The following is a 17,625-nucleotide window of genomic DNA, read 5'->3' as shown; positions in this document are numbered from 1 at the left end:
CGAAAACGCGTTGTGGAAACGAGTTGGCCTAGTACTTTTTGTCCCTCTCTGCTATTATAGTTTTTCAAGATGGCAGAACTACATGGAAGCCTCCGTGGACCTACCCGTCCCATGTATATAAAGATAATAAATTCTTCGTTTACGAGGATTAGTCTGATCATTGGCATAGGTATTTATACCCCATTGAGGGCATATTTATGAATAAAAATATTGATTTTAGATAATAGAACACCTAAAAAGCTACACATAGTCCCTTTAACAATAGTGAAACTAATTTCCACCCCTAGGTTTACCGATAAATGACAAAAAGTCCCCAGTGAATAGTGTAAAATTAAATGTGGCATCGATCACATTTCAATAAATCTGTTCACTCCTTCAGAAAGCTTAATTTTGCCATCACTAGTGACCATGGAATACACACGGTTAACACACGTCTGAACCGCTCAACAGACTCAAGGACCAATGCTATGACACGGAAACATTTATTGTGACGTACAATAGATACAACCATAGGCAGCAACTCACTGCTCAAGACAAAATTTGAAAACTTTATTTACATGGTCTTAAGCGTGAAACCTGAGCAATCATTCCTGATTCACAGAAATGGCATGTTTTTACAGTCTTGGTAAAACATCAATGGTGTTGATCCTAAGTACGGTCTGGGGTTGAATAATGACTGTAAAAGATAAGAGAAAAGTTTAATTAATTCACTGGCGAAAATATCAAACAATAATACAATAAAAATGTATTTGAGTGAATATTTTGCAATTAAAATCCTGCATACTTCTCTTTTTTTGGAATCGATGCCTCTTCCAGAATCTCATGTGAACCATCGGCCAAGACTCAGTCTTCTCAATGACTGTAGCGTGAACTTGAACTAAATCACAGCTGAGGACCAAAAGAACAGAGTAGACTGTGACAATTGTAGACATCTGATGTGATCAAACTGGGCAATACTTCAATATTCCTCAGGGTTTCATAGAGGTAGATTTAAGAGCTTTTAAAGGTCCCGTTCTTCGTGATCCCATGTTTCAAACTTTAGTTAGTGTGTAATGTTGTTGTTAGAGTATAAATAATATCTGTAAAATTATAAAGCTCAAAGTTCAATGCCAAGCGAGATATTTTATTTAACAGAAGTCGCCTACATGGAACGGCCCGTTTGGACTACATCCCTCTACTTCCTCCTTTAATGACGTCAGTAGAACCGTTTTTTGACTAACCTCCGCCCACAGGAATGCTCCCTCAACTCTACCGAAATTCATGTACTTGCGCACTTCTTATAACTTACTGTGTTTACTCAGCTCTTACGGTGATTTTCTTCATCATCTTCATCTTCATCTTTTGTGTGATGTACAATAAACTTTATTAAACTCATCAGTACATGTTTGATCATCATTCGGACCTGGTCCGAAACAGCAGACTTGTAGGCTATTAATAAATAATGGATACATACAAGCAGATGACAAATACGTTATAATAACCGTAATTAAACTACTAAACTATACCTGTTCCATCTCTATACAGCACTCTGACTCAGTAGGCATTATTGTCCGACTCGAAATGAACGCCGTTACTGAGAGTTTCTGATATTATCATCATTTGTGAGATGAAAGCACGAGCTCATGAAGCTCCGCCCCCTGGATCATCCAGCAGCAGCTTATTTGCATTTAAAGGGCACACACTAAAACAGCGCGTTTTTCTGAGCCCCAAAAAATTACAATTTAAACATGCTGTAAAAAATGATCTGTTGGGTATTTTGAGCTGAAACTTCACTCTTCACTCTGGGGACATCAGAGACTTATTTTACATCTTGTGAAAAGGGGCATAATATGGGACCTTTAAAGAGCTTTTTAAGACCAAGTAATGAAAATCTAAAGGCCAATTCACACCGCATGACAGAGGGCAACAGACACTTCGACAAACCTGTATGAATTTCTTTCTTCTGCTGAACACATAAGATGTTTTGAAGGCCCTATTGACTTCCATATTATGGGGAAAAAATGGAAGTCAACGGGGTCCAATGTTGAAGATTTTATTATTTAGAAAATAAGTAATTTAACTGGTTTTTGTACACTATTATTTCCTTGTCTGTGGGTGACTTTGGCTGACTTTGGAACCTGAGAGCACAAGCTGTTGTTACAGCAGAAAATTCTATTTCAGTAATGTCACATGGTACAAAACTATTTCTCAAAATACCTATAGAATGTATTACCATGTTTGGGACAAGGATGTAGGTATATACATGTGCTAGAAGGCCTTTCTGGAGGGTCTTGTCTGCAGAGGGACACTCGGCTTTGTTTGTTAATAAAGTCTAATTTTTTCTGATGTCAAATATCTTTGAAGTCATTCCCCTGAAAAGAATTGAACCACAACAAATGGCGCCCAACGTGGGGCTTGGCTTAGGAGCTGAAGGAGCCACGAAGGGATCGCTGGTGACTCACACAGACAACAGTGGCCGCTGTACTTTGAGGTGAGCAGTTTTGCTTTTGAATAAGGTGTGTGTAAGTCACCAGTGGCCCGGATGTGGTAAGAAAAGCTTCTCCAAATTGTCAGTGCTTGTTTAATCCTGAGTGGATTCTATAACTACTGGTGATGCTGATTTAGCGCAAAGAGTTTTGACGTACGTACGTAAGGTTCTGTGTTTGTTCATCAAGTGGGCCTTGAAGGATGATGAGCAAAAAGCATGCACACAGGGGATTTATACTGATAAGGATATCAGCGGTTTATCTGTGCTTACTTTGAGAAGTATAGCATGTGCACAGATGGTTAGCTCACGGATACCGCTTTGTTAAACAAAGTTTTAACGAAGGACTGCTATGGGTGAAGCTGGAAAAATAGAGGTTTTAAAAGTCTATAGGTTTAGGTAGCGGTTACCGCCTTGAATGCATGTGCAAGGGTCTGCTCAGGCTATCTAAATCCTAGGAATAGGATAGTTAAAAGTGTCATTGTACTAAGGAGTGAATATTTTAATGTATTGTTCAGATCTGACAGAGAAGGGAAAAAAAAGTGTGTTAGATCATGTTGGTGTGACTGTAGGATCCTGTGACTGTGCCTGTGGTTGAAAATAAGTGACCTCTGACCCTGGTTGCTTGGAGGGACAGAGAATGTGTGACTGACCTGTGAATGAAGGGACTGAAATGGTGTGTATTAGAAAAAAGAAAGAAAGAAAAGTAAGGGAAAACAATTGTTTCAAGACATTAACTATAAAGAATATAGTAGTATAAAATAAGTTAAAATAATAAGATATATGGTTAATCAATAAATGTAATGATAAATATTAATAGATGAATACAAATATGATTGCACGTGCTTAATATATTATATATTATATCTGAAGACGTCTAAAATTTGTATCTCGTTATCCCTGAAGACAGTGTGGAAAAAGTATTCCATTACAGATAAATAAGTTTGTGTTAAGAGAAAAATAACTGGTGCAGTGTGCTGAAGGTTAGCAAGATTGAGTGACCAAGTTTCAAAAGTCAAAAATACCTTACAGAAGTTGATGAGAGTAAAAAATAAGAAGAATTCCTTGATGATTGTTGAGAAACATACTAGATTATTGTGAACACAGCATGCAAATATAGAAGAAAGATTGAAGTCTGATTTTATGATAGGGAAAATTATTTAATTGAATTATTCTCAGATCATTAGAGTTATATTATTGCTGACATAGAAAAACAGAACTAGCTTGCTTTTTTCCTGCAATGAAGAACTGCTTACTAATAGAATGAGGGAAATGCTATGGTCAACCAGTGAGATTTTTATATAAAAGAAATAGTGAAAAGATGCAGGTTAAAAAAAGTGGCATGTAGATAAAGAGCTAATAGCTTATATGTAAAAGTTCAATTTGACTCATACAGATCTCTGAGTGTTCAAATTGCAGATGGAAACAGAGCCCTGTGGAAGCAACAAGAGGGCAAAGGGCAAAGACATGAATGCAGAGACACTGACGCAGAGAAGAAGAGAGTGGGTGAGGGGTTCTCAGCTCCCCTCCTGAAGTTCAAAAAGACCCAAAAAGACTGAGTTAATGGAAAGACTGGAAAAGGTGAATCTTTCACTTGAGACTTTTCCTGAAAACAAAGACAAATCCTGAGATGCAAAACTGTTACAGGATTGATCAAAATCCCAAACTGAGAAGAGACAGAGAAGCAGCAGAGCCTATATTCCACTCTGCAATGGCCATTGAGTGACAGCAAGGCTGAAAAACATGTCAACGAACACTGATCTAAAAACAGAAGAACTGACCCTTACGGCACCACAGGTGTGACAAAACTAATGAACACTCCAGAGACTGCGTCAAATTTAGTTCATTATTATATTAACTTAATTCATTCTGATTATTCACTGGTCTCATGGCAATTCTTTATATTCTCTGCTAAACTAACCCTCTCTGCTTTTTCAATAGGTACAATTCCAGCTCTATAAGAAAAGAAAATACAGAGAAGTGGGTGCTCAACTCACAAAATAGTTAAAACTGAGGCTGGATTTGGTATAGTGAGGACAAATATAGGGATAAACGCATGATAGAATTATTCTCTGGCAAAGAAAAAGATAGACAAAAAATGTCAAAGAATTGTTAGTTTTGCTTGCAAAACAAAACACTGGTCACTCCATCTTGTTTTAATAATTTTCTAGAGATAGACTGGAGAAGAAATAACTCCAAAAGTCCAAAAATTATGAAATTAAAAATGCTGTCAAAACTGGGATAATGAGATGGAAATGTTATTGGCCATGGATCCAAGATTAGGCAGAGATCTCCAATTTTATTCTTAAAGAAGCTCATGAGCAAAAACAAAAAGAATATGAAAAAGTAGACCAAACAAAAAGTAAAATGCATTTGAGAAATTACAATTGGCTGTCTTACTCTCAACTGCACCATACTAAGGCCTATTATTCTGAAATATTTAATCTATTAGAGTTTGGGAAAAAACAAGAAAAAAGGGATTATAACAACAGTGGTAAACTAAGCATTAAGATAACTGACACTTCTGAATAGTGTTTGAATAGCTGTTGTGATGTTGTCTGTCAGACCTTTGGAATTCCACAGCTAAAATTTGTAAGTTCCGCATTTAGAGCACAACCTGTGGAAGAAGAATGTGTGATGGCCTATGAGTGACTGAGTATGAATGGAGAGAGAGATGGTGTACACCAAGGCAAATCAATTATTTTGCCTACAGCTGTATCTAAATTTCATATGTGGGCCCACAGGGCATATTCTGCCCAATAAAATAATGACCATGGATGGATTTGGTTAATTTCCTGGTCGAAACTGTAGTGACAATAGAAAAAGAAAATGGGAAAAAATAAAAAGAAAAAAAATGGTAAAAGAAAACAAAACGATACCACATTTGCGCAGCGCCTAACACATCTGACTTTCCTTTCAGAATATCATGATGGAGAATAACACATCTGATTTTCTTTTCAGCATATCATGAAGGAGCGGACATTTTGTCAAAAGTCTGAAATATTGTCTTGTAACTTTTGTCTTTTAGTAAAGTGGGTTGAGTGTTGTCTAAGATGTCTGATAACTAGTATGCTGATAGTGGGACTCAAAACAATGAGAAAACTGAGCTGAATTGAATAATTGTAAAAAGTAATATAGGGGTTAAGCCCTACTGCTAAAAAGCAGAAAACCCCCAAAAGAGGCCAGAACACCACTCAGCCCACATGATCATTTTACAGATGACACCAAGAAGGACAATGGGCCAGATGAGCAGATGATTTAAATTGTTGTTGTCACTAACTGAACTAACAGAAATAATGAAGGTTTCATTCACAGATGAGAACAGTTCAGTTCCAGGAAGGTTTCTGGGACGATTCAAACAAAAAGAACCAGTGATCAGCAAAGTGACATTTGAGACCATGGCTCTCAACTTAAAATACACCAAACGACTCCAGGAACCCCCCACAACAGCAAGTGAGGGTTCAAGGACATGCTGACGATGGCCTTCCCTTGCCAATGAGAGAAAAGGAAAAAGCGAATTGCAACAACTCACAATGACCAACAAGCCTCTACTCGCCACAACAGGAAGTGAGGGATCAAGAGGGCTTGTGCTAGTAACAGCCCCCTCACCTCCGAGGGAAGTCCATGCAACGGCTCGTAAAGAGTCACCCTGGTGAAACATGTAATGACTGTTAAGACGGCTAACAGAATGATCAACATGAATGGAAAAAGAAGCAAATGATAAGAAGAACTTTAAATGAAAAGTTGCAGAATAAGAAACTTGCAAAGAGTTGTGCAAAGAAGAAAATCAACAGAGATGAGTACAAGTTCAAACAATAGTCAAAATCAAACAAACTGTCTTTAAATGTAATGTTAAAGCCATTGAATATACTAGTAGCAACTTAATAATAACCCCAGAAAGAAAATGATTGAATTAAAGAATATATCAAAAACAACGTAAAAACGATAATGAAAAATCAGAAAACAAATGAAAATAATGAATGATAAGCGACTAATTCAAGTAACTGTCATAGCACAGTACGAATTAAGACAAGTCATGAAGGAAAATACAAATCGACCTAAATGATATTTTAAAATAGATCATAATGGGTACTAGTGTCAATAAAGGGGTATAAGTAATTAATTTAAGACTACAGTTGAAAATTAAAGAAAGATTAACACGGGCTATTAACAGATATTTGATTTCATTTATGATTTGAATTATGATTTGATTCAATATGCTATTTGACTAATTAAATGTATTTTAAATGGTGCTAATAGAACGACCACCTCAGATGGAAATTGTTCAAATTCAATAACAAACAAATTGTTATAGCATATAGGCTGTTCAATACCATGTAGATTATTGCCTTATGAACAATCTATATGGTGGTACCAGAGGGGGGTAAGAATGACAGGTTATTGCACAAAAACATACTTTTTGAACGCGCATAGTTTTCAACTAGTGCGCAAGGGGGGAGTAAGGAGGGATTAAAGAATAAGGAAGGAGAATAATTAAAAGGCTAAATTAAGAATAAGGAAAAGAATAAGGAAAATTAAATAAAAGGCATTTTTTGCAATTTTTGACTGTGCACAAGAGAAATTTGTGACAAAAATAAAGGTAGGAAAGGAACAATAACACAAATAAGGCTATATATCAGTACCAGAAGGACTAATAAAACTCTTGGTAATAAATTATATGAAAAAGATAGAGATGGGTAAAGGCAATGAGATCAACAGAGGAGGGTCAAGAGAAGTAATTAAATTTAAGACCAAAGAATTATTCCTTAGATTTGAAATTCTATCAGAAATAAGTTTAAATAATGGGTCAGCAGTCATTCCAGAAAAAATTAAGATTAACATTAAATGTATGCAGAAACGTAAATTACAGAAAAGGAAGTTTTAACAATAATTAAGTTATAAGGCGTTATGTTTGAAATGGTTAAGGAAAAAACTTAGATATACAGAAAAAGAAATGACCGTACAATGAATATGTAAGATAGTATAAAAAGTTATTTTCGAGAGTTATTTTTTCTAATTGTCTAATGAGTTCATTGAATTACTTTTATGAAGTAAATGTAACATTGCTCTTGAAGCTTTCTTAGTTTGAGTGATTACATGTGACATAATTAAGTTAATTCATGATAGTTCATTCAGAAATTAGTAGAAAGGAAGAAAAGGTATTCAGTTAAGGAATGCTTGAACTGAGGAGCTATAATGAGAAAAAGCTGCAACACGTGAGATATTTATTGTTTAAATTTGGTAATAAAGTAGACAGAATTTGAAATGTAAAACGTTATAATGAAGAAAATTGTGATTTAATGTAGCTGCACTACAGTGTTATGGTTGTTCATCAACTAAAACATGACTGACTAAAAGATTGATTCTTCAAATTTAAGAATTGATATTCTTTCATAGAATTAAGAAGCGAATAAAAAAGAGAAAAAGTTATTTTTACTCACTTCTATATTAAATCAAAATTCATATGGATTATGCGGGAAAAACATGCAAACTAAATAATTTATTCTATTATAATCAGCAGAGATTTATTATAATGATTTGCCTTTATTATAAGGAAAACAATGATAATTGCCTTTATTATCAAAAAAAAAAAAAAATAGAATGACTTATGTTTGGAGATTAATTTAGCAAATACAAATGAATAAAAAGTTAAGGAAAACTTGATTTAAAAAAATTAGAAATGTTTTTTGGAGTTGCAATATTAAAAGAGGGTTATTATTCAGTTGTGTACTTCCCATATTAAGAAGATAATGAAAACTAATTTGAGAGGGCAACAAATCATATATTTGAGCTTATAAACCAAATTGAGATTTACAATCATTGGACATTGACTGAAGTACCTCGGATAAGGATGAAGAAGAAAATGAATAAGCCAGATCGGTGTCTGGGTCGAAGAGGATATCTACACCACAAGAAAACTTTTAATTGTATAAGTGATTTGTGTTTGACGTATTCTACATAACTTTGACAATAAGACAATGCTGAACCAATTTCATCCACACACTTGTAACAATGTTTGATGTTTGATTAGGGAGGATTTGAGTCTTTTACTTTCTCCATTGAAAAAGAAAAAACAACTGAAAGAGAGAAAAATGTATGGAGAAAGATGTTTGGCTCGATTGCTCCTCCGGAGTATGGTGGCATAATTTCAGTCATTGAAAATAAGAATGAGTGACTTAATTTAGTCACTAAGGTAGTATAACTGAGGGGACTGGATTTTGAAACTACACTCTGGAAAAGGATAGCGAATGTGGGGCTTAAATAAGCCCCAGAGGAGGGAATGTTGAAGATTTTATTATTTAGAAAATAAGTAATTTAACTGGTTTTTGTACACTATTATTTCCTTGTCTGTGGGTGACTTTGGCTGACTTTGGAACCTGAGAGCACAAGCTGTTGTTACAGCAGAAAATTCTATTTCAGTAATGTCACATGGTACAAAACTATTTCTCAAAATACCTATAGAATGTATTACCATGTTTGGGACAAGGATGTAGGTATATACATGTGCTAGAAGGCCTTTCTGGAGGGTCTTGTCTGCAGAGGGACACTCGGCTTTGTTTGTTAATAAAGTCTAATTTTTTCTGATGTCAAATATCTTTGAAGTCATTCCCCTGAAAAGAATTGAACCACAACACCATCAACTCTTTGGTTACTGACATTCTTCAAAAAAAATATTATTTATTCAGCAGTAGAAAGAAATTCATACAGGTTTGGAACAACTTGAGGGTGAGTAAATGATGACAGCTCTATCCCTTGAAGGGAACAAGTTGTTCAATGTTGAAAACAGTTTGTGTCAAAACCATACAGAGCCCCTAACGGGACATAGTGGTGTAAAAAATATTTTTCAAAGCTTTTGCTTTCTTGTGAGTTTGGAGAAACACGTCCTGTTTAACGTCCCGCTGGCAGCGTTTCAGACAGCTCCGTACGTTAACAATGGAGCGGTTCAAAGAGTTTTATTTTGAACTTGGACTTAAGAACGCAAAAGCTTTGAAAAATATTTTTTCCACCCCTCCCATGTTTTTTCCCACCTCCATGTCCCTTTAGATGGCTCAGTAAAAGCACAAAACTTCACCCCCCCAGGAATCTTTAATGAATAGAATGTTTAAAAAAAACCACAGTGTTTATTTGATATAGAATCTTTTTTGTTATTGTCACGTTTGATTAGTTTATTGTGTTCCTTCTGAATAAAATAATTAATAAAAAAAAAAGGCTACGGATCCCAAACTTTTGAACAGCAGAGTACAATTGTTTCTATTACAGTAGTTTATAAATACCCAGTGTCCCTGTGTGAAGTAATATTATAAGGACTATATTAGGCAGGTTTATCAAAGCACTAAAAAAGATCACCAACACAAGAAAATGAAAAATGCACCAAACTCTGTCCATTCTACCATATCTGCATACACCCACAATCCAAAATAACATTAAAGGTGCCATGTGTCAGAATTGAGGTAAAAATATCCAAAAAATGAGCTACATGCATCAAAAGAATGAGAAGAAATAAGGGCGATGATGTCATTAAAAAATGACAAGTTATAGTGCTGCAGAGATATCAACCTGAATTAGCATTAGCATTACTAGCCACGGCCCGACAGGTGTCGTAATACCAGTTTCGGCCATGGAGGCGGTATGCGGGCAACATAACCACCAGTCAAACATGCAATACACGAATAACTCGCACGGCTTGTGGGCGTACTTGAACCTGATGTCAATCGTGTGGAAAGTAGCCTACTGTCCACTACTACATTCAAATAAAATCTGATAAAAAAAGGAACAGAACCAGAGTAAACATTGGCACTGCTTTCCATCGCTGGAGACAACTAATGGACATGAAAGAAATGAGGTTCGACTCTGAACTTGCAACATTTCTTTTGGATTGGTAAGTAAGATGCTGTTAGTATTTCGTTAGAAGTTTGTTTTATATGTTTGTGTAGTTTTTTCGGGAAGTTATAACATAGAAATGTATCGAAGGCTGTTCGATAAACGTATATATAACGTACATAAATATAGTATTGTAATAGTACACATATATAGCACAATCTCTATAGCTCTTTTTTTCTTGCCAACTACGTGACCTATATTATGTTTATTAAATGGCTTTCCTGAGGTAAATCTGACATAATTGTTCTCCAACTGTGTTATTGACCTCTTCACGCTGATAAAAAACACTGATTGGTCGATATTATGTATGAGGAATACATTTTGGTAAGTTATAGCCTACTGTATCTTTCAACAGTGTTCGTGTTTTTTTACTATTAGTAGAGATGATCGGTTCACGTGCGCTAGGGATCTGTCGTGTAACATTTACAAGCGCCAAAACGGTATTTATTGTTTGAATTGCATAATAAAATTGACAGAATCTGAGAGCTGAGATTTTTTTATATCATAACTAACCTGCTCTGTCTAGTCTGTCGGTATCCGTGTCCTCTTTGCTTCGCGATTTTTCTGTGCGTGAGAAAATGGATGTGTGGCGTGAGAGCGTGTGAAAAGTGTCAATTGCGTATGTCTCACGGTGAATGCGTGAGAGTTGGAAGCTCTGGTTACGTTGGCGCTAGCTTGGTCAACATCAGCGAATGCTGTCTGTCAAATTAATGTAATTCAAACTAACAATAAAAATGTAATATGAACAAAACGAATATGAACATATTCACTGGTAAAGGTGAAGGGGAGTAGCTTGAAGATGTCATATTCATACTCTAGAGTAGACCAACTCACTTTCTGGAGGTATACTGCCCCCATCTGGTATGGAATGTGGAGTATGAATTTATTTTTTTGACACAAGGCACCTTTAACAAAGTCAAAAATGCGTAAAAGTCAGATACCTCTAAAATAAAACGTTATTTCTAGCAAGAATTCATGATTTCTGCAAACATTATTTTGTTTGTTTCTATGCTGTATACATTTTTAATTTCTGAGAAGATGACTGATTGTGCAAACTTCATATTTGTTTCAAACTATGTAGAAATACATTTTATTTTATATCTTACCTAAGAAGTGGCTTTCCAATAAGAGTGAAATCACTTCCTCCAACTAATAACACCTGCAAAAAAAAAGCATTAGCACTATGAAAACATCCGATTACAATAGAAATATTGACTTCAGTGTTGCATGTACGTGAAAGTTAACAAAAACAAAATGAAGGAAAGAAATACATTTTCCCTGGGTGTAATGGCATTTTGTCTTCCATAAAATGTGTGGGTTTCAACTGAGAAATGCTAGTAAAAGAATTGTCAAAGTTTGATTTTAGTTTGGATTTTATAGCTAGGCTACTGTAGATTTAAAGAGGACATATTATCCCCCGTCATGAAGTCTTGATTTAGTTTTCAGGGACTACTAGAATAGGTTGTCATCCAAAGAATGTCCAACGGTAGACTAATAATAATCTGTGCATCTCTAGTTCAATAAGCTGCACAGAAATCCATGTAAATCTGTAAGAATATCTGAATGCAGTGCATGAATGTATGAGAAAACGTGAAGCCGAGGTCGAACCTTTTCCATTCTTATCCTGTCGCCACATGCTGCATCGATGTGGTTTTCGATGAGGATCAGGTCTTCATTCGTCACCTTCCACTGATGGCCAGCAAAATGAACTACAGCAAACAAACGTCCGTACTCACCCTTCTCAATCAGGCCCTTTACCTTTTCTACAACCACTGTGAAAATAAGGTGGAAGAGGAAATGAATGGAAATCACAAAAACTCTCTCATTCAATCTTAATCACTCACGGTCTCTGAAATTAATCGTTGTGTTCATTAAGGATGTTGTAAATTGATCAAAGGTGACAGTAAAGACATTTATAATGATTTACAAAAGATTTCTATTTCAAATGAATGCTGTTCTTTTGAACAGTCTATTCATTAATGATTCCTGGAAAAAAAATGTATCATGGTGTTAAATGTATTATGGTATACAAATTTTCTGAAGAGACACGATCACTTTCTATAATGAACAGACTGAATTTAGGCTTTTATTCACATATAAACATTCATCAACTCACACATCAGTTGTGGTTAATGGAAGCTCAAGCATGATTGCTTGACGTGTGAGAACCAATGAGGTTTGTTCTCGCGTGTCAAGCATGTACGGTTGAACTTCTGTCTGGTCAATGTTTATATTAGAATAAAAACCTAAATTCAATCTGTTCCTCATATAAAGCGATCGAGTCTTTTTAGAAAATTTGGAATAAACCGCTCAATTCACATGGGTTACATAGATTTACGATCTTAATGAACTTTTTGAAGCGTAAAAGTTTCAGTTGCGTAGCTGTCGACGGACGGACAGAAATCTCTCAGATTTCATTAAGAAAAACTTCATTTGCGTTCAGAAGATTGACCGAAGGTCTTACGGATTTGGAACGACACGGGTGATTTTTTTTATTTTTGGGTGAACTAACCCTTTAAGGACATTTTAAAGGGTCAATTTTCAGACTTGAGATACATTAAAAGCATCATTGAACTTCTGAATATAAATCAGAAGAATCCATAATTTTTTGTCAATTTTGATCATTTCTTAAAGTTAACAACCAAGTGTTAAAGGATTAGTTCACCCAAAAATGAAAATTCTGTCAGTAATTACTCACCCTCATGTTGTTCCAACCCCGTAAGACTTTCGTTCATCTTCGGAACACAAATTAAGATATTTTTGATGAAATCTGAGAGCTGTCTCAGTCCTCCTGCAGGTTTATGGACACTATAACTTGCTGGCCCAGAAAATATATTAAAGACATTGTTAATATAGTCCAAGTGACTCCAGTGGCTCAATCTTAAGTTTATAAAGCGACGAGAATACTTTTTGTGCGCAAAAACAAACAAAAATAACGACTTTATTCCACTTTTCATTTCCTTCTCTCTGGGCCTCAAGTTTTCTTTACGTAGTGTTTAAGCGTAGCGCGTCTGTGTACACGTCACCACGTATCACACATGATGAGCGTCGCCCAATAGTGAGCCTACGTGGTGACGTGCAACACAGACGCGCTACGCTTAAACACTACGTAAAGAAAACTCGAGGTCCAGAGAGAAGGAAATGAAAAGTGGAATAAAGTCGTTATTTTTGTTTGTTTTTGCGCACAAAAAGTATTCTCGTCGCTTTATAAACTTAAGATTGAGCCACTGGAGTCACTTGGACTATATTAACAATGTCTTTGATACATTTTCTGGGCCAGCAAGTTAAGGTGTCCATAAGCCTGTGGAGGAGTGAGACAGCTCTCAGATTTCATCAAAAATATCTTAATTTGTGTTCCGAAGATGAACGAAAGTCTTACGGGGTTGGAACAACAAGGGTGAGTAATTACTGACAGAATTTTCATTTTTGGGTGAACTAACCCTTTAAGTGCATCAACAATCAACAAATTCAGCTTTCACTGTTCAGCTCAGACCATCCCACTTGCCTTGATGCTTTTTTGCCTCTTGTTCAGGATCAAACACTGGTAGCTCAGGCCACGGCGGTCTGGATAGTGATGTCGGTGGTACATAACTGAAAGCACAATCCACTAGTTTAGGCCTCCTGATGTCACTGTAGTGCACATACTGTACAGCATCATTCAAAACACAACCACATAACACAGGCGAGTACAAAAGATACATACCATCTCGAATAAGATGCATGTCAACCGGAAGAATATTATGCTATTTATCAAAATATCTCAAGTCAGGGCTATTCAACTTCATCAACAAGTCAAACAAAATGAAAATATTTTTTGTGTAATGCAGAACGAACCCGACTTTTTTTTGTCAATGAAAAGCTGCCATTAACAGATAACAGGATCATTTGGGGTGATATTATAATCTTAGAGCAAACAGCAGTGCATAAGTAAATACATATAGGTAATTACCATTACAAAGAAGTCAATTTGGCAGAAATAGGCTACAGTGGGTACTGATGGTGGTACATTTGATTCATAATTTTCTAATGTATCATTTTAAATGGGTCATATTTGACCTGCCAGTTGAATAGGCCTGTGTTTTATATTTAGGGACCTAAAAAGACATGCACACTGGAAGATGTTTTACCTTGCAGGATAAATGATGCTTGCCGAGCTTTGAAAGCGGGTCAGTGCAGGAACCAAACCACCTGTAAGTTACAGTGACCATTTAGCCCAGGGTTCACCAATCTCGGTCCTGGAGGGCCGCTGTCCTGCAGAGTTTAGCTCCACCCAGCTCCAACACACCTGTTTGAAAGTTTCTAGTATGCCTAGTGAGACCTTGATTAGCTGGTTCAGGTGTGTTTAATTGGGGTTGGAGCTAAACTCTGCAGGACAGCGGCCCTCCAGGACCAAGATTGGTGAACCCTGATTTAGCCAGTTATACAGCTTGAAAACATTGACACAGGATGTGTCATTGACACACTTTAACCTCACATGCTATAGACACATCTATTCATATGCATGTTTTTTTAACTAGAAATGTCTCCTGTTTTCTTCAATGATACCATATTAGTGATATTGACACCCCTTTTAGTGTAAATATATGAGAGTGTGTGTGTACTGTACATATTACAGTATGAATCACATCTGATAAAAACACTGCATGCATGAAACCAAGCTTTAAATCTCCTAAAATGAGCTCAAGCCTGCATTTATTTGAACAAAAATATAGAAAACAGTAATATTGTGAAATATTATTACAATTGAAAATAATGGTTTTCTATTTGAATATACTTTAAAAATGAATTAATTTATGTGATGCAAAGCTGAATTTTCATCAGCTATTTCTCCAGTCTCACATTATCCTTCAGAAATCATTCTAATATGCTGATTTGATACTCAGTTATCAATGTTCGAAACAGTTGTGCTGCTTAATATTTATTTTTGGAAACTGATACTTTTTTCAGGATCATTGATGAATAAAAAGTTAAAACGAACAGCATTTATTCAAATACAAATCTTTTCTAACAATACAAACATTTATTATCACTTTTTAATCAATTTAACACATCCTTGCTGAATAAAAGTATTAATTAAAAATTAATTAAAAAATTAATTATATTTTAAATACAACTTTTTATTAATCAAATAATCCTGAAAAAAGTATCAAGTTATAAAAACAAGCAGCACAATGTTTCCAACACTGATATAAATAAAAATCAGCATATTAGAATGAAGGATCAGGAGACACTGAAGACTGGAGAAATGGCTGATGAAAATTCAGCTTTGTATCACAGAAATAAATAGTATTTTAAAGTATATTAAAATAAAAATAATAAAACAACATTATTTTTAATTGTGATAATATTTGCCAATATTACTGTTTTTTCCCCCTCTATTTTTGATCAAATAAATGCAGGCTTGATGAGCATACGATTTTTTTACAAAACAATTCAAAATAGTAATGTTTCCAAACTTTTAACCAGTATTTATATATGTATATGTATATATATATGTATATATATATATATATATATATATATATATATATATATATATATATATATATATATATATATATATAATACGTAAATATATATATAATACGTATATATATATATATATATATATATATATATATAATACATATATATATATATATATAATACATATATATATATATATATATAATACGTATATATATATATATATAATACGTATATATATATATATATATATGTGTATATATATATATATATATGTATATATATATATATATATGTATATATATATATATATATGTATATATATATATATATATATATATATATATATATATATATATATATATATATATATATATATTATACGTACGTGTGTGTGTATGTGTGGTGTTATCAGATGCAAATCATACTGTTGTACAGAAATATTACTGTTGTTGACATTTGTCCATAATAATTCTCAAAATTTACCATTCAGCTCTTGACCTCAACATCAGAAAAAGCCAACACTCGCTTTCAATAAAATACGTTTAAATGTTTTTACTCCCACAAAAAAAAGTTGAAACTGACAACGAACTGAAGAAACAACACTTCACATGGCACATTGCATGGACATTAATAACAACAAAAAAGATTTGAGCAGACAATTCATCTTGATGTATAAAAGCATACAGACGTTCGGTCGTGGCTCGTGATAAATGCGCTCCAGCGGTCCTGAGAAGCCGCAGCATCCCCGCGATATTCCCTCGATTCAAAGTCATCGCCATGGCGAGAAACTACGTGCCGGAAGCACAATGTGAGGGATGAAAAATACCTTCCTCCAGACACATAATCAGGACACAAAGGTTCCTAGCTACAAACCAAAGAGGAGCGTTCCCGCCGCCCACAGGACCGGAGTGTGAAGCGCTCGAAGAGACATCCAGTCCAGGTTCTTTCAAATAAGCCTAATTTATTAACATACTTTTTTTGCTGTTACCTAAAATAACCGGCGTTAAATAATGTTTAAATACTGAAAATACTGATTTCAAATGATCTGTATTATTTGAGATCAGTTTATCCATATAGGCTAGGCCTAAATATCCGTATTTTCAGAGTTGCTTTCCAAGACAAGTATGTGCACATAATAATGGTTTAAACATACAGTGCGGAATTATAATAATTAATATGCATTTAATGGTAACACTTTAACTAATGTTGACTAATGAACCGTATTGTAAAGTATTAACTAACATTAACTAACCATGAGTATTTGTTACTTAATAAAAATACAGCTGTTCATTGTTTGTTCATGTTAGTTCACAGTGCATTAACTAATGTTGTATTAGTAAATGTTGAAATTAACATTAACAAAGATTAATAAAGGCTGTATAAGTGCAGTTCATTATTAGTTCATGCTAACTAATGTAGTTAACTAATGAACCTTATTGTAAAGTGTTACCTATTTCATATTAATAATAGCCATAGACTAATAATTAACAACCTTTGCTTTACAAATAGAGAATGAAAACTTCAAAGAGACTGATAATTTTCGCAGATATGTAGCAAATACGTTGAATGAAATAACTAAATGTCATAACTGCAGGGAAGCTTGTTTCTGCCCCTGAAAAAAGGTAATTGTGACTTTTATACCCCAACTGACTTTATAACTCGTAAATCGTAAAAAAAAAATAAAAAAAAAAAAAAGTCAAAACTGTGAGATAAAAAGTCGCAATCAGCTTTTTATTTTTTATTCCGTGGCAGAAATAAGCTGCCATATTACACGGTCATCTAAAAGTAGAAAAAAAAAATTCTATTTAAAC

General features: G+C 34.6%; 1 protein-coding gene across 1 annotated transcript; it reads right to left on the bottom strand.

The window, feature by feature from the left end:
• Positions 1-464: 464 nt before the first annotated feature.
• Positions 465-16,716, bottom strand: mrpl21 (mitochondrial ribosomal protein L21). The gene is made up of 7 exons (XM_081391753.1): positions 16,503-16,716; positions 14,473-14,533; positions 13,851-13,936; positions 11,954-12,117; positions 11,452-11,504; positions 785-888; positions 465-676 (listed from the first exon to the last, which is right to left on the bottom strand). Exons 1-7 carry the CDS (start codon positions 16,591-16,593, stop codon positions 615-617), a joined length of 621 nt encoding a protein of 206 aa, XP_081247879.1. The 5' UTR covers positions 16,594-16,716; the 3' UTR covers positions 465-614.
• Between the last annotated feature and the right edge of the window lie 909 nt (positions 16,717-17,625).

The sequence above is a fragment of the Scardinius erythrophthalmus genome (assembly GCF_964197995.2).
Source record: "Scardinius erythrophthalmus genome assembly, chromosome: 2".
Taxonomy (NCBI): domain Eukaryota; kingdom Metazoa; phylum Chordata; class Actinopteri; order Cypriniformes; family Leuciscidae; genus Scardinius; species Scardinius erythrophthalmus.
The sequence above is the reverse complement of the archived record's forward strand: the minus strand, read 5'-3'. Positions and strand labels throughout refer to the sequence as shown.

Bases quoted from the DNA above. Each gene is read 5' to 3' on its own strand.
- mrpl21 (XM_081391753.1), bottom strand. From the start codon at position 16,593: ATGGCGATGACTTTGAATCGAGGGAATATCGCGGGGATGCTGCGGCTT. The intron at 889-11,451 runs GTAAGATATAAA...TTTGGTCCTCAG, and splicing joins ATTGGAAAGCCACTTCTTAG to CTGTGATTTAGTTCAAGTTC. The intron at 677-784 runs GTATGCAGGATT...TATCTTTTACAG, and splicing joins TCGATTCCAAAAAAAGAGAA to TCATTATTCAACCCCAGACC.